This window comes from Protopterus annectens, chromosome 9.part0 (genome assembly GCF_019279795.1).
Source record: "Protopterus annectens isolate FY-2018-M chromosome 9.part0, PAN1.0, whole genome shotgun sequence".
Classification (NCBI taxonomy): Eukaryota; Metazoa; Chordata; order Ceratodontiformes; family Protopteridae; genus Protopterus; species Protopterus annectens.
Window position 1 is genome coordinate 815,557,374 of NC_056743.1, and position 23,985 is coordinate 815,581,358.

At 42.5% G+C, this 23,985-nt stretch overlaps 1 protein-coding gene across 3 annotated transcripts in view; it reads right to left on the reverse strand.

Moving 5' to 3' along the window:
• Window positions 1–23,985, reverse strand: part of DIP2B (disco interacting protein 2 homolog B) — a 2,678,679-nt gene that overhangs the window by 1,468,021 nt on the left and 1,186,673 nt on the right. For all 3 annotated transcript variants that reach the window (XM_044083475.1, XM_044083472.1, XM_044083474.1), the window contains exon 4: window positions 10,552–10,677. In XM_044083475.1, coding sequence (XP_043939410.1) covers window positions 10,552–10,677 — 126 coding nt within the window. The remainder of the gene's footprint in view (window positions 1–10,551; window positions 10,678–23,985) is intronic.

The following is a 23,985-nucleotide window of genomic DNA, read 5'->3' on the forward strand; positions in this document are numbered from 1 at the left end:
AGTGGTGCAGGAATGTGCTGTTTCTTCACCTAATGCTAATACCTCCACATACAGCACACCTTTGGTGGTCCCTCCCCCAACTGAGCAGCAACTTAGAAAAAATGCTCTTTCGCCAGAACAGGTAGTGTGGCCTAAAACACTGAATATTTCTGGTGAGACTGTTTTTTTGGGTCTCCCTTTACCCTGCAAATTCCAACGAAAGGAAGACAAGATGTGAACATCCAAGGAAAGAAATTCAAGAGAAAGAACTCTTTTCAGGATCGAGAAGCACAGACTCTCAAGAGAATGTGGAATATAACAAACAACTAGTATGGAACTTACCGCAGAGACAGTTAACAGAAGTCGAACTTTCTTTATTTAAAAAAAGTTTTTTCTTTTATTCCTTCTCAAAGGGCTGCTCTAGCTGACACTATTATAGAGCTGAAATTGTTTGTACGAAAAATAGCTCTTAAAGAGTAGTTTGTTTTTTCTGTGTCACATGAAAGTGTATGTAACTATAAAAAGCCAAATGCTTTCTGTCCAACATTGTCTTCCACTATGGAAGTTTTTTTCAAATGTATGTGAACAACAGATTTATAATCTTTTTGAAACCAATAGTGAGTATAAACAAAATAAGTTTTAGAACTTAAATAAAAATGAGAGAAAAGCACTTGAAAATTTACAGAGATATAGTGACACTGTAATACAACCAGCCGATAAAGGCAATTCCTTTGCTGTGTTAAAGAGTATTATGTTACTACTATGAATACCATGCTTAGAGATAATGCATATACCAGCATAGAACTTTATTCTGTACAAAAGTTAATTGAAAGGTTCACTATGTCTCTTGTAACTGCTTTGAAAAAAACAGTTATTTCTAAAGAACTGTTCCAGTATCTTACAGTAGAGCATCCTGTTGTACCTACATTGAATGGTTTACCGAGCATACATAAAAATCTTGTAACTCCAGCTTTTAGATCCATAGTAGCTGGAGGTGGACGGCTAACTGAACAGGCTCCTTTATATGCAGCAAGACATTTAAGACCCATTTTAAACAAGTATGCTATTGTTTTGCATGATATAGAACATTTCTTAAGTGATTTTTACTCTTTTCTTGAGAGTTATGCCAAAACTGGTACAGAGATTATGGTAACTATAGATGTTACGTGTCTGTTTATGGTCATACCTAACCAAATAGGTCTTTCCTATGTAAAAAAAAATTTCTTAAAGAAGAAGCCTCTCGCACTGATGAAAAAATAAAAAAAAAATAGAGCTGGTACTAGAATATAATGTTTTTCTATTTGAGAAGCAATATTACTACTTTATTTATTTATTTATATTTGTTGACCAGGAGTGTCCAACTGGACGTAGGTCCATTTTCAGTGGAGGCCCGGGGAGAAAAGCTCCACAGTTAAAATAAACAGACAGTAGTTACATTGGATTACATAGCGATTAACAATTTACATAGCAATTACTTACAACATATTTACAGATGAAGAGCATAGTACATCAGTAGACAACTAGAATCTTTATCTGTGAAGTACATAACAGACATTAACAAATGTTACAATAAGAAGTTCCCGCTGTATAATAAGTACTAGGCTTATGAGCATCTGAGGTCACTATAATCAAGGTAGTTAGTGGAGAGGAAAGAAAGGTAGTGATTGGATGGGGTGGGTGATATTAGAGTGGGAGTTGCAAGGGCATAGCCAGCATGTTTTCATGTGAGCTTTTAGTAAAGTTTTGAAGTGGGTGTATTGATGGTATGGAGGTAATTGTGGGTGGGAGGGAGTTCCATAATTTGGCTATGCCACAAGAGAATGTTGCTTCACCAGCAGAGTTATTGGCTTTAGTGATCTGCAAGTGATTTTTGTTGCTGGATCTTGGCGGTCTGGTGGTGCGATAGGGTTGGAGTAGATTCTGGAGGGATGGGACATTTAGTGGATGGTTTACTAGTTTGTGGGTGAGTGAGAGTTGATACCATTGAAGGCGGTGAGGGAGTTCAAGCCAGCCCAGTTCAGCATGTGAGAGACAGTGGTAACTATGGTAGGATACCCCTGTGGTGAATTTGGCGATTTTGTTGTAGCAGGTCTCTAGCTTGTTTAGATCGCATTGCCTTACGTTGGTATATATTGGACAGGCATAAAGTAGGGTGGAGATAAGGTGGGAATTTGCTATTGAAATCTTTGCTGCTTTGGTGAGAAGTTGCTTATTTCTGTATAACGCTCCTAGTTTTTTGTGGACTTTTTTATGGTCATGGATATGTGAATGTCAAATTTTAGTTTACTGTCTATTTCCACTCCTAGCAATTTGGTGTGTTCAGTTGGGTATATAGTGGTGTTGTCTTTTGCTGTGATGTTAAAGTGAGAGTTGTTTTGAGCATGTTTGGTAGGTTGGAAGATGAGTAGTTTAGTTTTGTTTGGGTTGAGTATTAATTAGGCATCGGATAACCAAGTTTCAACAGAGGAAAAGGCTTCCTGTGTGACTTTTTGCAGTTTGGGTAGGGACTGGGCTGAGCAGATGGTTGAGTCATCTGCGTATTGTATGAGTGTGCCATGTTTTGCAGACCTCTGGCATAGCTACGGGCACGTCTTGTGCTAATAACCACGCCAATATGGTCATGGCATACTGGGAAAATGTAAACATCTTAAATGTTGAACAATTTAATGTGCATGTAAAATTCTATTGGCGTTTTGTTGATGACTTGTATATATTTTTGGAAAGGAGACCTTGAAAGTTTAAATAATTTTCTAAGTGTTATAAATTCAAGTACACCCTTCCTTAAGTTTAATATGAAATATTCTTGCACTTACACAGATTTCCTTGATGTTACCATGTATAGGGGCAAAGATGGAAAGCTGCACACTAAGAGATATACAAAACCATGTTATACACAGTTATCTTGAACGTAATAGTATGCATCCACCACATATTTTTGAAAATGTGTTAAGATGTCAACTTTTAAGAGTTTCTAGGCTCTATGACCAGGAACAAGAGTTTGAAACAACTATGTGTTCCACTAGTATGGAATTTATAGAAAGTGGTTATAAACCTTTTGAAGTTAGTAAAGCATGTGAAAGGGTCAAGGTAGACAAAGTAGTGGACGCCAGTTTTTTTTTTCACGTAAAGAAAACATAAGAAAGACTGCCCATAATAATAGTTATAGCAATGTAGCTTATCGTATGGCTTTTGGTACTGACAGCATAGATATACAAAATATTATTACAAAAAATTGGCATATTTTATCTTTTGACCCTATTCTATGTGAGTTTGTTAGTGTAGCCCCAAATTTTGTTTATAAAAATACAAAACTGTTGAAAAGACAGCTTTGTTTCCCTAATACAAATAAACTACAGCAACCTACTATTAGAAGAACTAGTTTTGGTACCTCTATCTGTGGTAAATGTACTTTTTGTAAATACACTGATGTGTCCAAAACATTTATACAACCAGACAATAGTAATTATTATGTCTTTAAAGTTAAAGCTAATTGTGACACTAAAAACTTAGTTTATTTAGCACAGTGTGTGACTTCTTCAAAATTTTATATAGGAAAAACTAATAGGCGACTTTAGGAATAAATTAGAGACCATTATTATTGTGCCAATAAGGACCATAGTTATAGTGCCTTCGCTAAACATATACTACAGAAAGGCACTAACCATTGGTTTAAGTTTATGGCAGTAAAAGTAATTTATGAAAGTTTTAGGTTGGGTGATATAACTAATGTCACAGAAGGGAAAAAATTAAGATGGATTCTTAAACTATCAGCACATAGAGGTTTGAATGAATCAGTACCTCTTAAGCCAGTTCTGAAAGAAAGAAAGCTTCTTAAATAAGTATACTGCTATGTGTGTTTTTATGGCAATACCCTTTTATGATTTCTGTCTTAAAAAAAGCTGTACCTTTAAATTTTGATGGCTATTGTACTTGAATGTTTTTTACTGGTAGATATTTAAATGATTGCATTTTAAATATTTGAGATGCTGCTGATTTTTTGTATGGTATGAAGAAGTGATTTCATCGCGAAAGCACTCACCTGTGTTTGAATAAAAGTCTATTTGAATTTTACACTGCACTTTGCCATCTGCTTTTTATTGGTCTGCTGTAGTGCTGTGTTCTGCATTTTTGTTCATACTACATGGTTTGTGGTCGAGCACAGCTTTACAGTCAGCAGGACTTGTTTTACCATATGACTTATTAAAGATGTTTAAATTAATCTTGGTCGTAGCTTACATATGATCATAGAAGATTACTAGGCTACCAAACCGGAGGTCATTTCAAGCCTAGCCGTTTCATCTCAATGTAATACCTTAAAAATGTTACTAATAATCCAGAAAATGGACCCACACTGCACACAATTAAGCTCATGGATAGTAGAACCAGTAAAATCACCTTTAATACAATTTAGCGACCAATATTATGTGCCGTGTGGGTCCATTTTCTGGATTAGTGACCTTTTTGGACTTTGGCAACTTTGTTGGACCTTAATAATGTTAGTTAATACCCAAGATTGCATTTAGTAATGGCTGCCTATGTCCAGGAGGCCTGTGGGCTCTATCCCCGGTAAAGATTTATGGTGCCCCATCCACTTCTCCAGGTTCCTCTTGAACAGTGTCACAGAGGTGCTCTGATTCACATGAATAGGTAGCCTATTCCAATCACGTGGCAGTCACTGGGAGATAAATCTGTCCCTCCAGCATGTCCTATTTAAGCCACAGGCCATATTTAGGTCCTTGAAACAGGTAGCCCTAGTCCTGTTTGACTTCTGAATATGCAGCAAGTTCATTAGGTTTGGGACTGAGATTGCTCTGTAACGAGGCATATGTCTCCCCTAAATCATCTATACGATACAGAGTATAGTGAAAGGGACTTTAGTCAGTCTGCATAAGGCATGTGCTGAAGTCCCTTGATCTTCTTTGGTAAAAACCTATGAGGTCTCTCCAACTGCTGCAAGTGCTTTGTACGGTACATGCCGACTAGGGGGTTATACTCAATTACTCAATTATGGGGCAGATTAGTGCAGAGTACAGTGGGGTTATAAGCTCTTTTGCTCTCAAGTCGATGCCTTAACTAATCAAGTGTGCAATGTAGAAAGCCTTCCTTACTACAGTAGACACATGGTGGTCAAAGTTAAGGTCACAGCCAACTTGTGATCCCAGGTCTCTTACCACTTTGTGGGTACTTAGGGCATTGTTGTTGATATGACAGTGTGAAGAGATACTGTTAGTGCTGAAGGGAATGATGATGCATCTCTCTGCATTCATTTTGGGACTGTGACTAAGACACCAGTAGTTGGTCTGTGTGAGACCCTCCTGGAGTATAATGACATAATTTGGGGATTAAATGATTGCACCTAGTTTGAAGTCATCTACAGACTTAGTCAGCCACAACCCTTTAGTTTTGACCTGAACTTCTGAGGAGTATACACCAAACAGCAGGGAGCACAGCACTGACCCCTGTGACACCCAACTGGTAACAGGTCTGCTGTTTGATGTGGAGTCATCCACTTTGAAAGTGTGTTTCCGGTTTGTGAGCCAGCTGGCAACCCATCTTACAACAAAGGGGTTTACATTCAGTTTGCTAAGTTTATTGGTAATGCCAGAGTGTGGTATTGTGTCAAAAGCCTTTGCTAAGTCGAGGTATGCTGTGTGCACAGACTTGCCCTCGGCAATGGCCCTTATCATATTTTGGAAAAAATCCACCAGATTTAACAGGCATGATCTGGCCCTGATGAAGCCAAACTGGGTAGGATCCAGGTCCATAATGATACGTTCCATGGCTTTACAGATGAGGCTGCTCAGGCTAATGGATCTGTAATTCCCTGGGACTGTTGACAGGTCACCTTTGTGGGGGAGGAATAACTGCTGCTGTTCTCCATTCAGCAGGAACAAAGCCTGTGGTCAGACTATGACTGAAAAGGGTACTTAATGGTGATGCTAGTTCATGCTTTAGCCTGTTTGAAAGACAGCCTGTGATGCTGCCTGATCCCAAAGAAGCTGTGTTTTTTGCTTTGGAGGGTTGGGATTGTGAATAAGTCTGGAAGGGATAAGGGAGTGAAATATTTGCAAAACCTATCCCCGCTAGCAGGTCTGCCATCTCTGTGGGATCAAGTGGGTGTGAAACAGTTGGTCACTAGTTCTGCACATGCTTGGGTCCTATCTTTTAGGGTACATACATAGCTGTAAAAGGCATTAAAGTTATCCTTGGCTCTGCCTGCTAAATTCTTCTCAAAAAAGCCCTTAGAGGATTTGACAAGTTGTTTTATTTGACTGTTGAGGCTGAGGAGAGTGCTTTTCCATTGTCGAGGTCTCACCTTTGTTTTCCTAAACAGCAACTTTTTGCAGTTATTGTAAAGTTTGTTGATGCTGGAGGTCCACCATGGCGGCTTGTTTTTACTTGGGGTTCTGGATTTGATTCTTTCTGGTACAGCTGAGTCTATACACTTATGAAAGTGATTGCACAGGGTTTTAGTGCAAGCTTTGGTGTAGCTACAACTTCCAGCTTTGGGAGGGACTTGGAATGCACTTAGAAGGGCATTGTTTGCTTTGGTGAAGTTTTTTCAGTCTGATTTGGCCCTTTGTGAGTTCAGGTGTTAGTGTCAGCTCAAAGGTGACTCATATGTGGTCAGATTTAACTAATGAGGGGTCCGACAGTTGTGATAGTGCATCTGTTTGACATGTTAGTGAGGACCAGATCTAGTATGTTTACTTCTCTTGTCAGGGTATGAGCAATTTGTTCCAGGGCATTTGAGTTAAAGTCAAGGAACATTTGCTCTAGCAGGCTAGGGCTAGCATAGGTTTCCCAGTTGATGGTTAGAGTGTTTGGTAATATCTGGATTGTCTCCAGTTTGGTCAAGTAGGCTTTATGTGCATCATTACCCATGAAGGGGAATCTATAACTGGCTATAAATTGAATGGGTGGTCTTACCTACAGTAACCTGAACTTGGAGTAACTCCAAGGATTTGTCCAGTCTAACTAGACGGGGGGTGAATTTATCTCTAATATAGATACAAACACCACCTCCTTTAGTTCTCACACGTTCATTTTGCAGTTTGTAGGTGTGGAAGGCACTTGTAGCCTTGCAAGGCCAGGGTACTCTAAGGCCTTCAACCAGGTTTCTGTAACTGCACAAACAACTACATCTTCCAGTGATAGAAGTGCTTTCAGGGTGTTCAGTTTTTGGTTTCAGCTTCTAGCATTTAGCGGCATGACCCTTATTTTGCAATGACTGACAAATTTCATGTCGGTAAGTTTGTTTGAGACCTTACCTAAAAACGGCACTATGGGGGAGGCAAGAGCTTTTGCCAGCAGCCAAAAGCCTAGAGGTGCCAGGTGCAAACAGTCTCTGGCAAAGCAACAAGATTTGTCGACCATGGCTTCCCAGGCTGACAGGAACTGGATTAACTTTGAATGACACCAAAAACTAAGAAAGTTATTGAAATCAATCATTTTTTGTTTACACTGTGGCATCATCCTAGGTGCGGGTAGTATGCTGCTCAAAGCTAGGGACATAAACTGCCTGGGATACATACTCAGACTCATGTTTCTCTTCATATAGTCCAGTGAACAAGCAGAACAGATTGCTTTACAACAGTGAAAAATATCAGCAAATACTTTAACAGTGAAATAGCAAATAGAGCTTTGTAAATAGTGAAAACAGCAATAAAATACAATTTAAAAGGCACAGTAAGGCAAACAACTGCAGTACAACAGTATATAAACACAGTATTAAAGTAGGCGGGCAGGCAATAAAAAAATGCAGCAAATAGTATAAATAAGCAAATATACCCATATATACCCATAATATACCCATAAGTGAACAGTGGTCATTAAAACTCCTGGGTTTTCCATGACATTCGGCCTCAACTGCCAGAGCGTTTCCCTGTATTCTAGTAAACTCTCACTGTCACCACCCTTGTCTTTGTGTTTAATTTTGTCAATAACAAAGAACAAAAACCTTTTAAAGTTGTTGCATCCCTTAGAGTGTCTATATAAAGCCTTGTTAACTTTTTTGTTTTTGACATCTCTAACATGTTCTCCAATCCAATCTTTTTACAGTTTTCCCAACATAATACACTTAACATGTCATGCATGCAACAAGATATACAATAATTTTTACATTGCAGTTGCAATGCCCTAGGCACCTGATAGTAGTCATCCTTTTACTGTAACATAAGGACCGGCATTAATAAATTTACATGTCCCACATTTGTGAGTTGTAAATCCCCTCACAGTAGTTGACTTAGTGTGCTCCATCAAACCCTTTAAGTTGTAACCCCTACTATAAACAGCCTGTGGGGCTTCAGACAAGCACTCCTTTTAAACAAAAGTTAGCAATGTTTTATAAAGACACATTAAGGGATGAAACAACATTAAAAGCTTTTTTTTCTTTATTGACAAAAGTGAACACAAAAACAGGGGTGGTGACAGTGACAGTTTACTAGAAAACATGGAAACACTGCAGCAGTTGAGGCTGAATGCCATGGAAAAGCCAGGAATTAATGACCATTGTTCACTTATGGATATATTAAAACTATAAGCAAGACTAAAATATCTTTAGCAAGTCAACAATTTGATTAAAGTTTTTATGTAATTTAACATTTATTGCTAACAAAAAATGTACATTTATTGTTTTTAACTATTTATTTGTATTGATGCAGTTACATTCAAAAAAGGCTTTGTGTTAGTATTTTAAGATCCATTTTACTGATTAACTATGTAAATTAGTCAAGTATTGTAGTTGGCTGTTGCTGAATTAGTTTATTGTGGAAATGGCAATGCATGTGATTATTTTATTTACTCTGATGATGCATAGGGTTGCTACCTTTTCAGATGGCCAAAGTGGGACAATTGTGGTACAAACATCAGATTTTGCAGGCCAAAACATACCCACGGCCAGTACAAGGGACAGAACTTCACATTTTTTCCTAAGTAAAAGCTTATTCTTGTAGCATTTTAGTTGCTTATTCTGTTTCTTATAACAATTAGGTGTTTCAGATACAGAATAACTGTTTTATGCAACTATTACATAAAATATAGGAAATAATTTTGCCCTAATATTTCAGGACAGTTGCCATTCTTACAATATTTTTGAAGGACACAACTGCCCAAAGAGGGAATGTCCCAAGCAAAGTGGGACAGGTGGTAACCCTAATGATGCCCCAGAGATTGAAGGGGAGAAAACACCAAGTCTTGTAGTCTTTTTATCATTATTAAAGTTTTCCTTCCTATACAACAGTGCCTTTTATTGGTTTATTGTTCTTCATTTTGAGTAGTGTTTGCTTGACATTTGTCACGTTTGTGGTGGACATTATACTGTTTCCCTGCTTATGATGTAGTATTCCATATTTGCTGCCCATGCAATATATATATATATATATATATATATATATATATATATATATATATATATATATATATATAAAGAGCGTCTGTCTGCTTTGCCTCCCTTTTCCTACTTTCATGGTCTATGCTGACTTCACTTTAGTTCACTTTTTCAGCAGCACAACACATGTCCCAGCCTGCACTATTTTCAGTGCACCATTCAGTTTAGAGGTGTAGTGAGTACAGGCTGGGAGATGTGCATTTCTGTTTATAAATGACATGACTACCAAGTCTCGGGATACCACATCCTCAGTGCTGATTCTTGATAGTCTGAATTTAAAGTATCTACTAATACATCTTCTGTTTGTTAATCTACTGCTGACAGTTACTTGAAAACAAGACTGTGTGCAATGGTTATAGTGCTGAGTTTTAATTTACTATGCAACATGAACTACTGTTGGCAGTGTGTTATTATGTGCAACATTGCTTACAATGTGTTTTGAGTGGTTTGCTGAAACACAGTTGTGAGTAAACTCATAACTACAGGACATGCTTGCAGGAACTTGGCACTTTGAAGAAAATACTGGTGAGAGAAGGATACCAGAAGAGCAGTGTTAAACACTGCCCCACCACCAAAGCCGAGCAAAAGAAATTACAGCCAATACAACTTCCAAGGCCATTGAAAATGCAGAAATTACAACTTCCAAGGACATCAAAACGTGAAAATCCAGAAATTACAGCCATTACAACTTACAAGGGCATCCATAAGTGAAATACACTGCAGTTGCCCAGTGAAACCCCTTTTTGTCCAAATGGTCAGTTATTCTGGTTAAGAAAAATGTTATCAAATATGCCAACCAAGAAATAACCACATTTTCCTTGCAGAGGAAACATCAACTCTGAAATGATGATGATTTGGTTCACAAAAAATAACATGAAATAACTTATAAAACATACTCCACATTAATATTTAGGAATAACTCAGAATTACTGCTGAGCCAAGTAATCTAACCTGCTTATGACAAGAAACTACAAGCTCTAAATTCAGACCACTAGAGGGATAACTTTATTCTAGCCCTAAGAATGTACTATTACACACAGAGTATACTTTGGTTACATAACAAGCTCTTCAACACAGCACACTAACATTGTTCTAAAATAATCACAAAATTCGTTAAGCTAGAAAAAAAAAAAAAAGTGGGGGATAAAGCAAAATTTGCCCTTGCAGGGCATCCTGGACCTGACCTGGAGGAGTGCAAGGATCAACTGGAGACTGAATAAACGTAGATCGTCTTTTCGTTGGCATTGGGAGTGCCATCTTCTGCTCTCTGTGCAATGCCAAAGCTGCCTGTACTGCTTCTGTGTGAATATCTAAAAAAAGAAAATGAAATCAGTATGTATGCACATACTATACATGTACATATGCACTCTGCTAGAAAAAATGAATACTTTGTTTTAAGAAAAATTAATATATTAAAGACAATTATAGTTTCAGTAAATGTCCTCTTATCATGCGTTACACTTCAACAAGTGCTGGCTTCAAAAATATTATATCTGAACTGCTAAACAATATGACATACAGAATCAGATCCTTTTTAACAATTATATTAGCAGGAAGAGCAGTCTGCAACATCCTTTATGCAGTGATAGCTTGCTCATTGTCTCATCCTGTGATCATACTCATTTCATCCATCATGATTCTCTACTCTGCTATTTCTCAACACCACAGATTACACCAACAGGTTTTTACCATTTGTCTAAGATAAATATCAGCCAGAAAGTACAGTTGTGTACACTTACCATAAATGTAGATGTTAGAGTGTCTTCACTGTTGCAGTCATTACTGTAGGGGTCTTCCTGCTGGCAGGCAGCCCTCGGTCGGCCAGAATCCCAAAGTCTGGATCCGGCGTCGGTTGTTCAGTCATGCTCCCTGACGTCAGAGCACCAGGAGTACAAAGCTGCCAGCCGACGCCATGTTCTCCAGTTTTTCTTGCCCCAGATGTCAGGTGCCTAAAAGTGAAGGCTAATAGTAAAACAAAAATGTAACATACAACAAACCCCATACCCAGTAGCAAATACACCTCAGAAGAAGGGTGAAGTAGGAAACCACACTAATAAAAGTATAAGAGGGGACAGGAGGGTGGGTAAACCAGACTGCAACAGTGAAGACACTCGAACATCTACATTTATGGTAAGTGTACACAACTGTACTATGTTCATCGTGTTTCACTGTTGCAGTCATCACTGTAGGGTTGAATCCCAAAGCTGAGATAAAGGGTGGTGGTTATAGAGTAGAAGGGGCGCCTAGAAGGCCCTGCAAGACTGCAGAAGCAAGGCCTGCCCTAGGCTTAGAATAAAGAGGGAGATTATAGTACTTAGAGAAAGTATGCACTGAACTCCCAAGTTGCAGGTTCCAAAATATCTTTGGTAGGTACTCCCCTGAGAAAGGCAGCTGAAGTAGCAGCAGCTCTGGCAGAGTCCTAATTTTTCCTGGGGTTTGCTTTCCATGATGAGAGTAACGAAATCTGTTTCCATGAGCAATCCATTTAGAAATGGTCTGTTTTGAAATAGTTTTGCCTAGGGAATTTGCTGCATAAGAAACAAACAGTTGTTCTGTTTTCCTGATATCCTTGGTTCTGTCCAGGTAAAAACGAAGCGGCCTGTGCACGTCCAAGGAATGCAAGATCCTCTCCCCCTTATTTTGTGGATTAGTGAAAAAGGTTGGCAGATGAATAGCTTGGTTTAAAGCCACTTTAGAAACCACTTTTGGCATGAAAGTAGGATTAGTCCTTAAAGACACCCTGTCTTGATGAAAAATAATATAAGGTTCCACAGCCATGAGCGCTTGTAACTCCGAGACTCTCCTGGCTGAAGTCAAAGCCAGTAGGATAGCTGTCTTCCATGATAAATACTTAATATCAGATGTGGCAGCAGGCTCAAAAGGAGGCAGAGTAAGTTTTTCCAGAACATAGTTGAGGTCCCAGGCAGTTATGGGTGGTGTCCTAGGGGGCCTTAAATTCTTTGCCCCTCTGAGATATTGCTTCAGAAGTGGATGTGAAAAGATTGGAGGATCTGTATTGTAATGTGCAGAGATAGCTGAGGCATGTATTTTTATGGAGGAAAAGGATAAACCCTTAAGTAACATATCTGTCAAGTAATGTAAAATCAATGGAATGTTATGAATGAGAGGATCCGAATCCTGAGCATGCATCCAGGTGCAAAATCTCTTCCATTTACCTTCATAAGATTTTCTAGTGCTAGGCCGTCTGGCTTCTAAGATGACATCCATGACCTGTTTGGGAAGGGTAGGATTAATCATAGACCCTGAATACACCAGGCTGCCCGGCTGAGGGTTTTGATATGAGAGTGTAGAACCTGGCCCTGGTGTTGGGACAAACGATTTGGAATCTGAGGTAGAATCCAAGGAGGCTCCTGGGATAGATTCATCAGTGTTGAGTACCAAAATTGACGAGGCCAATTTGGGGCCATTAAAATCATCTTGGGTTTGTCCTGCTTTATCTTTATTAACACCCGTGAAAGAAGAGGTAGAGGAGGAAAGGCATACCCCGAGAGGTTCCTCCAAATGAATGAGAGAGCATCCACTTTCCATGCTAGTTTGTGATATGTCCTTGTGCAAAAAATCTGTAACTGGTAGTTGAGGGGGGAATGCAAATAGATCTATGTCTGGGCAGTCCCAGGCTGCTGTAATCATCTTGAATATTTGGGTGTCTAGCATCCACTTATGTGGGTCTGACAGGTTCCTGCTCAGGCTGTCTGCCAGAATATTTTGTTTCCCTGGCAGGAACTGAGCTTGTAGATCCACTTTGCAAGCTAGAGCTGTGTTCCATAGAGTCATGGCTAGTCTGTAAAGGGGGTAGGAGTGTGTACCCCCTTGCTTGTTTATGTACCACATAACTGTGGTGTTGTCTCTCTGTATCAGTAGTTGCCCTGGCTGTAGAAGACCCCTGAAAGCCAAGAGGGCATTCTATACAGCTAACATCTCTTTTAAATTGATATGTAGGCGCTTCTGATCCTCTGTCCAAAAACCTTGCAGGCCTTTCCCCTGCAAGTGGGCTCCCCATGCGTAATCCGAGGCGTCCGTGGTTAACACTTGGTTGGCTGGAGGAAAACTGAAGGCTTTCCCTTTGTTTTGAAGACATGCCATGGTCCACCAGTGGAATTCCTTTTGCAGGCAAGGCAAGACAGCAATCTATGTGTCTAGACTGTGACAATGCTGGGACCATATGCTTTTTAGGTGCCACTGTATTTTTCTCATATGCAGTCTTGCATATGGTATGAGAAGGATGCAGGAGGCCATGTAACCCAAAGCCTGCAGGAATTTCCTTGCAGTTAGCTGAGACATTAACGCCAGGGTTTTGAAAGTTGAAGCCAGCTGAAGTTGTTTTTCGGATGTCAGGAATGCCATCTGGGTTGTTGTGTTTAGAAGAGCACCCAGAAAAGTTATCTGTTGTGTGGGTGTCAAATTTGACTTTTTTATGTTCACAGTGAATCCTAGGTACTTGAGTAGATTTTGAACAAGTTCCAGGTGCTGGAGTAAGACATCCTTGCTGTCTGCTTGAATAACACAGTCGTCTAGATAAGGGTAAATTTGAATTCCCTTAAGTCTGCAGTAAGCTACTACTGGTGCCAGGCACTTGGTGAAGACCCTGGGCATAGTAGACAAGCCAAAGGGCAGCGCAGAGAATTGGTAATGTTTCGAGCCGGCCTTGAACCTGAGGTATTTTCTGCACTCCTGTCTGATAGAGATGTGTAGGTAAGCCTTCTTTAAATCCAGTGTCACCATCCATGCATTTTTGCTCAACATTGGCAGGAGCTGCTGCAGAGTAAGCATCTTGAACTTTGGTATTTCCAGGAAAGTATTTAAGACTGACAGATCCAGGATGGGTCTCCAGAAATTTTGTTTTCTGGGAACTAGAAAGAGCCTTGAGTAAAAGCCTTGTCCCGTCTCCGATTGTGGAACCAGTTCTATGGCCCTCATAGCCATGAGGGATCCCACCTGGTTTAATGCCTCTGCCCACTGGTGTTTTGGCAGGTCTGGCCATCCGTTTGGTCTGGGCAAGTTATGAAAGTGGAATTTGTAACTTCTTGAAACTACATCCAGAACCCACTTGTCTTGGGTTATGTAAGTCCAATTTTGGTGAAAAAGAGAGTGTTTTCCTCCTAGAGGGGCTTCCAGGAGAGGTGTTCCTGGAGCCATGCAGGGGGAGTCATTGAGTCTGTTTCCTATAAGACTGAGGTCTGTCCTCTCCACCCCTGGGGGTGGAAGCACTCCGCTGTCTAGGTCTGTAAGAGGTGTGTGCTTGGGCCCTCCCTCTGGTGCGCCTATATCTACCCCTCTGAGGCCTGTCCGAGCTGGGAAAGGACCAATTTTTATTTGGCCAATTTCTGATAAATCTTGGGGGCTGAACTTTTAAGAACTCCTTAACCGTTTGCATGGATTTTGCCTTATCCTCCATTTTCTTTATCACCTCTTCAGCCTTAGACCCAAACAAAACATTATGCTGAACAGGAGCATCCAGTAACTTTGCTTTCACTTGATCAGGCAAGTTTTGTTCCTTTAACCAAGCATGCCTTCTAATGACTGTGCCAGTGGCAGCCACCCTGCATGAAGCCTCCAAGGCATCAAAACCACAGTGTAAGCCATGCTTCCCCACCTGCTCAGTACCGTGCATCAAATCGTGTAATTCCTTATTATCTGCACATGCAGAAATGGTACCCATCTTTTGTTTCATAACAGACAGAAGAAATTGCTGATATTTTAGCATATGAAATTGACAATTTAAAGCCCTAATGGATAGAGTAGCAGAAGTGTACACTTTTTTGCCCCATCTCTCCAAAGATCTAGAATCCTTATCTGACAGAATAGGGCTCTTAGCAGAGGCGGCCTTAACACCCTTAGGATCCTGAGAAATGGTTTTTGGATCAGCAGTAGGATTTTTATAAAGAAACTGGTGGGAGTCAGGGACCCTGTAATATCTGTCAGGCTTTGCAGGGGCTGGAGGAAAGGAATCAAGAGTTAAATTAGCCTCAGAAAAGACATCATCCACAATATCCAAAATGGGAGGAACAGCCAGGGGTCTGTGTTGGGGAAGAAGAAGGAAATCCCTAAGCCTTCTCTTAGATTCAGAGTACTCCTGTCCTTCCCAGTGAAAATGTTCCCTCATGTCATGTAAAGTTTCCCCAAAAGAGAAATCCTCAGGGGGAGAAGCTGAAGGAATGGATTCCTCAGCATCAGACTCCTCATAAGGAGGGAAAGTGTATTCCTGTTCAGAGGAAGACACTGAAGAAATAGATGCCTGTTCAGAGGATTCATAATCCAATTCTTGTCTTGGCCTTTTGTCTGGAGAGGGATGTGAACCCCTAATCATAGTTAGTAAGTCCTCCGCCATTTTAAGCATTTGTTTTTAAGATTTGGGTCCCGGATCAGAGGAGGCCTGGGCTTGAGTCTTTGATTTAGAAGGAGTCTTCGCCTTTGTCTTTGCCTTTATCTGAAGCTGTGTAGGCCTGAAAACCCCCTCGGAAGCTGGTACCTGCACAGCGGCTCTGGACCAATCTGAGGGAGCACTGTCCGAAGGTCCTGTACCTGGAGTACTCAAAGGCCTAGTTGGCTCCTCTTGGGAGTCCGTTTTTGCAAGCGGTTCTGTAATGGCCGACTACAGGGGCTGCGAAAGCGCCTCACTGATGACAGCCGAACCTGCAGCTGGCTCTGCTTGTAAACCATCATCTGATTTGGACCTAGGAGGCCTGTCCTTATCCTTGCATCATTTGTGAACTCCAGTAGTCGGAAGCGTGTCCGACGACAAATTGTAATTAAATTGTCTGCCAAAGTACTGAAAAGCAAAATCTTATCTCCGCTTAATAGTATGTTGATTAAATCTAGCACAAAACAGACAACTAGCTACGTCGTGGTTAGGGCCTAAACAAGGAATACAGTAAGAGTGGAAATTCTTATGAGGTATTTGCTTCCCACAAGAAATACAATTAACTTTTTCTGACATTGGACTGGAGCAAGAAAAAAGTTTCCCCAACGGGGTACTTAGCTTTGAGAAGAAGAAGAAGAAAGTCTTCGGAATGAAGCACGAAAAATATCAGGAGTCAGCCGACTGGCACTTGTGAACTGCTTCCACCGCACGGCAAGAAAGACTGGAGAACATGGCGTCGGCTGGCAACTTTGTTCTCCTGGCGCTCTGACGTCAGGAAGCATGACTGAACAGCCGGCGCCGGACCCAGACTTTGGGATTCTGGCCGACCGAGGGCTGCCTGCCGGCAGGAAGAACCCTACAGTGATGATTGCAACAGTGAAACACGATGAAGATCCATGTTTGTACATGGATAACTTGAACCTTTTTCTTAGTCTTTCTCCCTGTTGCTATCTGCAGTACGTATCTGGAAATTATGATATGCTTTTTAGTCTGCTTTGTCACAGAGAACCTCACAAATAAAACTTAACACAATGCGGTTTGGAGAAACAAAATCAACATTAGGAAAATAAGACTAAATTACTGAAAAGCTTAAAGCTTACTTTAGGGTTGAGTAAATCAAGATCATCAACGAATTCTCAAAACAAATGGAGCATGCCTGTCCCTGCGTCACACAGGGATCAAGCTCTGTCCATGACCTATGAGACTCAGGCCACAAGGTTGGCGTGACCACAGAAGAGAGGATGGGCTTATAAGGGGATGCTGAAAAGTTCTAAGCCCGACCAACTTTCTAAGTGCTGAGTGCTATTGTGCCTCTGTAGCTGAAAACAGTTATTTCATACTGTAAAGTGCCAAATTACAAAATTGTAAAGCTATGTTTTGACACTGTTTCAGGTCATTGATTGAACCATGTCAATGAAAAGTGTGGAATTTTCAAGTGTAGAACTCTGAGCTGTCATGAAGTTCCTATTCCTGCAGAAGGAAACTTCAAAGGAAATCCATGAATGTATACTGCAAACACTGAGTGACAAGTGCCCTTCTTACTCAACTGTGAAGAAGTGGTGTGCAAACTTTCAGTGTGCAGACTTTGAGACTGAAGATGCAGCAATGTCTGGGAGGCCTCAAACCGTGGCAACTCCTGAAATTGCTGACCATGTCCACGACCTGATTTTTGGCAGATAGGTGAATAGCGGCTAAAACAATCACTGAGACACTACAGATACCGAGGGAATGTACTGGACTTACAATCCATGAGCAGTTGGGCATGCAGAAGCCATCAGCCAAGTGGGTGCCCAAATATTTGAATGCCAATGAGAGAAGATGTCAAGTGGACACTTCCAAGTTGATTTTGCTGCATTTTTGTTGAGCTGGTGCCAACTTTTTGGAATGATTAGTTACGGTTGATGAAACATGGTCACACAACTAAGATCCTGAGACAAAACGACAGTCCATGCTATGGCGGCACTCAGGTTCACCTAGGCCAAAGAACTTCAAGACTCAAAAGTCATCAGGAAAAGTCATGGCCACAGTATTTTGGAATCAGGAAGGTGTTGTAATGATGGAGCATCTTCAAAGGGGCCAAACAGTTAATGCAGAATACTACTGTAACTTGCTGTACCGATTAAAGGAGGCATTAAAAGAAAAAAGGAGAGGGAAGCTGAAGAAAGAAATCCTCTTTTTGGAAGACAATACACACCTGTTGACAAGGCTGGCAAAATGATGGATGTTTTGATGAAACTGGGGTTTGACTGCAAAGACCATCCAACCTGCTTCACCATATCTTGCTCCATGTGAGTATTTCCTGTTTCCAAACCTTAAAAAGGGTTTGAAAGGGTGGCAATTTTCAAGTGGTTTGGTGGTGATTGCAGCAGCAGAGCAGTATTTCCGTGACCAGACTTCAGACTGTTTTTTTTTGTCAGGCTTAGAGAAACTTCAGACATGATGTGCCAAGAGTGTTGAATTTTGGGGAGAATATGTTGAATAACTTGCAAGTTTCATGGCTCCACATCATTCCCTTCTTGGTCGGGCTTAGAACTTTCAGCACCATCGTAAATGGCTGATGCCAATTTGCTCAGCATGAGGAAGGGAGGTAGCTAGTCCCATCAGATCATCATCACCTACTGATGAATGTACGGACTGGGGAGCTAAGCATGTGTGGAAGCGTGCACGTCTCTCACCAACCAGGCAGTTACTGTTGAGTATGCAAGCCACCTAGTGGAGAAAAGTTACACTAGTGAGACAATTCTTCTGGCCTACTGACTGGCCTCCTCTCTCACTCCCGATTGTCACCTCTAGTTAAGGGAATGGGGGCTGATGAGCCAAAGGGAACAAATGGGCCTTGGGTCTCTCATCCTAGGGATGGGATGAACCCAGCATCCATTATGATTTGGATTGCAATGCTAAGCACAGCTCTCAACCTCTTAGTGCAAAAAATCTGAACAAAACCTGACAAAATGGGGGGGGGGGGGGGGGGGAGACAAAGGCCCTAAATATTAAATATTGTAATTATAAACTTAGAAAGGTGCTAGAACAACAGGATTTAGGTTACCAGGAATTTAATGAAATATTTGAAATCTTTAACTCAAATGTGTGTCATTACTTAGTGACTTCAATCCTCAGATCATCTTGGTAGACTTGTCATTAAGCCACAAATTATACAAGGACAGACAAAAATATGTGGCAAAAATTAGAAGTTATGTACCTACCATAACGTTCCATGTTAGTTGTCTTCTTCTCGCCTTCTTTCTTGCTGGATGGGTTCGGAGCCGATCCTCGGCCCGACTGCCACTCTAAAAGCTCGAGAGCTAGTTCCACCGGCTCGAGGCTCCCCTATATCCCACAATGCTAGGCGGTAACTCCTCAGATCTCATTTGAAAGCTAAGGCCAGCAAGGAAATTCCATAAGGAACAAAGAAAGACTCCTCTAGGTCTGTCCTGGTTAGGGGGAAGGAGGGTGGGACGCAAGAAAGAAGGCGAGAAGAAGACAACTAACATGGAACGTTATGGTAGGTACATAAATCTAAATGTTAAGTTGTCTACCTCGCCTTCATTCTTGCTGGATGGGACCGCGTCCCTAGCACCTTGTCCCGGGTGGCCTATCGGAACAGACTCTTGAGTTGGCTCGGTCTCTAGAGGCCAAGTCCAACTTATAATGAGAAATGAAGGTATGGGGAGAAGCCCAAGTAGCTGCAGAACAAATCGAATCAATAGGCAGCCTATCTTGGAAAGCTATAGAAGTGGCTAATGCTCTAGTTGAATGAGACCTGGGTTTGGATGGCAACTGTTGATGTCTTATCTCATACACTAGGGTAATCAAGGAAGTAAGCCATCTAGAGAGAGACACTTTGGAAACTGGAAGGCCCATTCTACCTTCTGCATAAGAAACAAACAGTTGGTCAGATTTCCTGCATTGTTTGGTCCTGTCCAAATAGTACCTAAGTTGGCGATGAACATCTAAACAGTGTAACTTTTGTTCTGACCTATTAGAATAATTGGGGAAGAAAACAGGAAGCTCAATGGTTTGATTCAAATTTGCCAGTGAAGCTACCTTGGGCAAAAAAGACGGGTTAGTACGTAAGGACACCCTATCTTTATGAAATACAAGATAAGGGGGTCGACTACACAGAGCATGGAGTTCAGAGACTCTTCTAGCTGAAGTGATAGCTACTAAAAAGAGTGTTTTCCAAGAAAGTAACTTTATTGAACATGAAGCCGCAGGTTCAAAGAGGGAAAGAATTAAGGACGTCAGAACCAAGTTGAGATCCCATTGGGGAGGAGGATCTCTGATGGGTGGTTTGAGGAGAAAAACTCCCTTTAAAAAGGCTTTGCAGAGTTTGTGAGACATAATGGAGGACTCTGAGACTCCAACATGAAAGTTCGAAATTGCTGCCAATTGAACTCTAATGGTAGATGGAGACGAACCTGAGTGGAAATGTTCGCTAGAAAGTCTAGAACTGATTGAATGGAAGCAGTGAAAGGATCTATATTCTTTGACTGCGCCCAATAGGAAAAACGTTTCCACTTGTTATGATAAATCTTCCGAGTGGAAGATTTATGAGAGGCTATCAAGATATCTCTAACTGAGTGAGATATCAGAGGAAGCCTGGCTAAAGTTGGAATTGGAGGAACCACGCTGTGAGGTTCAGAGAGGGAAGGGAGTGGTGCAAGTGACCCGACTGATGGGTCAAGAGGTCTGGAACTGGGTCCAGATGCCAAGGTTGCTCCAACAGATAACGGTGGAGAAATGGGAACCAAACCTGTCGAGGCCAGTAAGGAGCAATGAGGATCATGGAAGCTTCCTGAGCGATGGCTTTCTGTATCAGTTGAGATATCAGTGGGAAGGGAGGAAAAGCATACAGAAGTCCCCGGGGCCAAACGTGCACTAGAGCGTCACTGCTGGGGTGGCCTGGTTGGGGAAAGAGGGTGAAAAAATCGTCACACTTGCTGTTTTGGGGAGTAGCGAAAAGGTCGCAGCAAGGCCGGCCCCACTTTCGAAAAACTTTCTCCAACACTGAATTCTTCAGAGACCACTCGTGAGGCATGAGAATAGCTCTGCTCAATTTGTCTGCAATCACATTGGACTTCCCGGGGATGTGTGTTGCTAACAGAAATCGCTGAGAAGAAATCACCCATTGCCACAGTCTGAGTGCCTCTCGACATAGGGGGTAAGATCTGGTTCCACCTTGCTTGTTGATGTACCACACTACAGACATGTTGTCTGTCTGAATTGCTATAGTTCCCTTGGGAAGAGAGTCTTGTAAAGCTTGCAACGCTAGAAGAACTGCTCTCATCTCTAGGACGTTTATGTGCAAGTGGCACTCGAACGGTTGCCACATGCCCTGGACTGTCCTGCCCTGGTAATGTCCCGCCCACCCGATCAGGGAGGCATCCATTGTCACTGTAGCAACCGGAGGGGGAGGGACGAAAGGTCTCCCTAGGAGGAGCTGGGGAGATGTGATCCACCAAGAGAGATGATTCTTGCACGATTGAGTTATCCAAATAGGATGGGACATTGGAAGTCTTTGGTAAGACCATTGTGTGAAAAGCATCCATTGTAAAATTCTCATATGGAAGCGAGCTAATGGTAGAAGGGGGATGGCCGCCGCCATAATCCCTAAGACTTTCAGGATCAGTCTGGCTTTGACTTTGTTGCTCTGCAGGACAAGAGAGACCTGTGTGTGTATGTCTGCTATTCTCTGCTCTGTGAGTCTGGCTGACATATTGACTGTGTCTAGATTTGCGCCTATGAAAGTAATAACATGACAAGGTGACAAGACAGACTTTTCGTAGTTTATTGAAATGCCTAGTGCCTGACATGTGTGAAAGGTGTAGTCTCTGGCGAGAAGTAAAAGATGCTTGGTGGGGGCTGTAAGGAGCCAGTCATCTAAATAAGGAAACACCTGGAATCCTTGTCATCTCAGATGAGAAGCTACCACTGCCATGCATTTGGTAAACACTCGGGGGGCTGTAGTGAGACCAAAGGGCAGGGCTCTGAATTGAAAATGACTGGTTCCCAGCCTGAAGCGGAGAAACCTCCTGGAGCGTCGACTCATTCTGATGTGATAGTACGCGTCCTGGAGATCTATCGAGCACATCCAGTTGTCCCGCCCCAAAAGGGGTAGAATGGACTGCAGTGTGACCATCCGGAACTTTGTTTTCTTGACAAACTTGTTCAAGTTGCTGAGATCCAGAATGGGTCTCCAGTCCCCTGTTTTCTTTGGAACCAAAAAGAATTTGGAGTAGATTCCGGATCCTGTTTGGTCTGCTGGAACTGGTTGAATGGCTCTTTTTGCAAGCAGCTTTGAAATTTCTAATGCTGCTTGCTCCCTCTGACTGGGTGGAACGTCTGGAAGGGATTTTTTGGATTGCTTCGGAATGAAAAGGAAGGGGCTTCTGTAGCCTTCGGAAATGATAGACTGTACCCACTTGTCTTGAGTTAGGGATAGCCAAGGCTTCTGGGTACAGCGACAATCTTCCCCCGACTGCCTCCGAAGGTGGACAGTCGGGCAACACCTCAGGGATGCTGAAAGGGCTTGTCGGAAAAGGATTCTCGACTGCCCTGATTCTGCGGGCCCCCTCTGCCTCTAGGACGGCGTCTACCATTATTGTTCCCCCCTCTGCCTCTAGAGGGGAATCGACTCTGTGCGTCAGGCAAATCTCCTTGAGATTGTTTGCGGAACCACATCTTTCCCCCCTTCTGGCCTTTGGGGTAAGGTCTAGAAGGAGTAGAAAAACAGACTTCGACAGCAGAGAGAGTTTTGCCATCAGTCTCGCACCTAGTCAGGGTTTCCTTCACTTGAGGACCAAAAAGGGATGATCCATCAAAGGGGGAATTAGTGAAGGACGCCTTGAAAGGGTCCGCAAAGTTACAGTGCCTACGCAAGGCTACACCTGTACCTGCCGCTCTACTTGCTCCATCTGCCGCATATGAAAGGAGGCGCATGGAGGAGTTAGTTATAGAATTAAGGGTTGCCAGCTGAGAGTTCATTCTATCCTGAAAACCCGCAGCTGTTGGGTCCTTCAACATTTCACTCGCTTCCTTGAGCAAATCCCTTTGAAGACGAGTAAAATGACACAGATAATTCAGCGATCTCATAGTAAAGGTCGCAGACGAGAACATCCGCTTCCCGTACCTGTCCATTGACCTAGACTCCTTGTTAGGAGGATGAACAGGCACCGAAGGATCAGCTAACTCCTTCTTGGTGGCCGCAGCCATCAACAGAGACGCCTTTGGTGAAAAATTCTTTGTCCTTGGGGGCCGTAATGAATTTTGATGGTCTCCTGGGGGTGGGTTCCACTGAATCAGGAGCCGCCCAAGCCTTTTTTGCCACCACTTGCATAAGGGGGTCAAAGGGAGGGGACACACAGGAGGTGGAAGGGCGAGAGCCAAACGCCTCAAGATACACTGATTCATCCTCTGAAGGGTTGAGGGCTGGCCAATTCCCCCTCTGTTTTAAGATTTCAAGGATGTCTGCAAAAGAGACATCTTCAGAGGGGGAATGAGGGGAACCTTCAGAATCCTCTAAATCAGTGTCAGAGGTGACAGACTCAGGGGAGTCAATGTGCTTCCTCTTGCACTGCCTCTTCCTAGGGGGCTCTCCTACTGGGTCAGGAGAGGCCTCGGAAGAGGAGGAGATCCCCACTGGGGAAACTTGAGGAGCTGGCTCTCTACGGTCTGGGATGAGAGAGTGAGTAGAAATCACCGGAGGCACCGTGGGGGGAGGGGCAGAAGGAGCCGACTGTGGAGTTGAACCTGGTTCTAACACGCTCCTCATGACCTCGAAGGCACCCCTGTCAGGCAGAGCCGGAGGTCTCCGTTCTGAAAAACTGAAAACCTCCCCCGGCACCGACAGTGATGGCTCCGAGGCCGATGTCGGAGCCGAACTCACCAGCGCCGAAGCACCGAGAGGGAGAGCGGGGTCGGACAAGGGTCCGATGCCACTCGCCCCCTCAGAGCCAACGAGGGAAGTCCGGCGCCGAGATTCTTCCAAGGAAGACATCGGAGCAGACGACGGAACCGAAGACAAAGGTATCGGTTCCGACGCCACCACAGTCTCGGGTCCGAGCCGCCCCGGCTCCGAACTCAAAAGAGTCAGAGGAGGAACATTTTGAGTGATGGGAATAGTTCTCGACTGTTGAGTCGGACTTTGAAGCATCTGGGCTAGTGCTCGGACTTAAGTCGTCGACTCACTACTCTCTGAAGGTCATGGTCCGATAACCTGGAAGACCTAGAAGAGTGG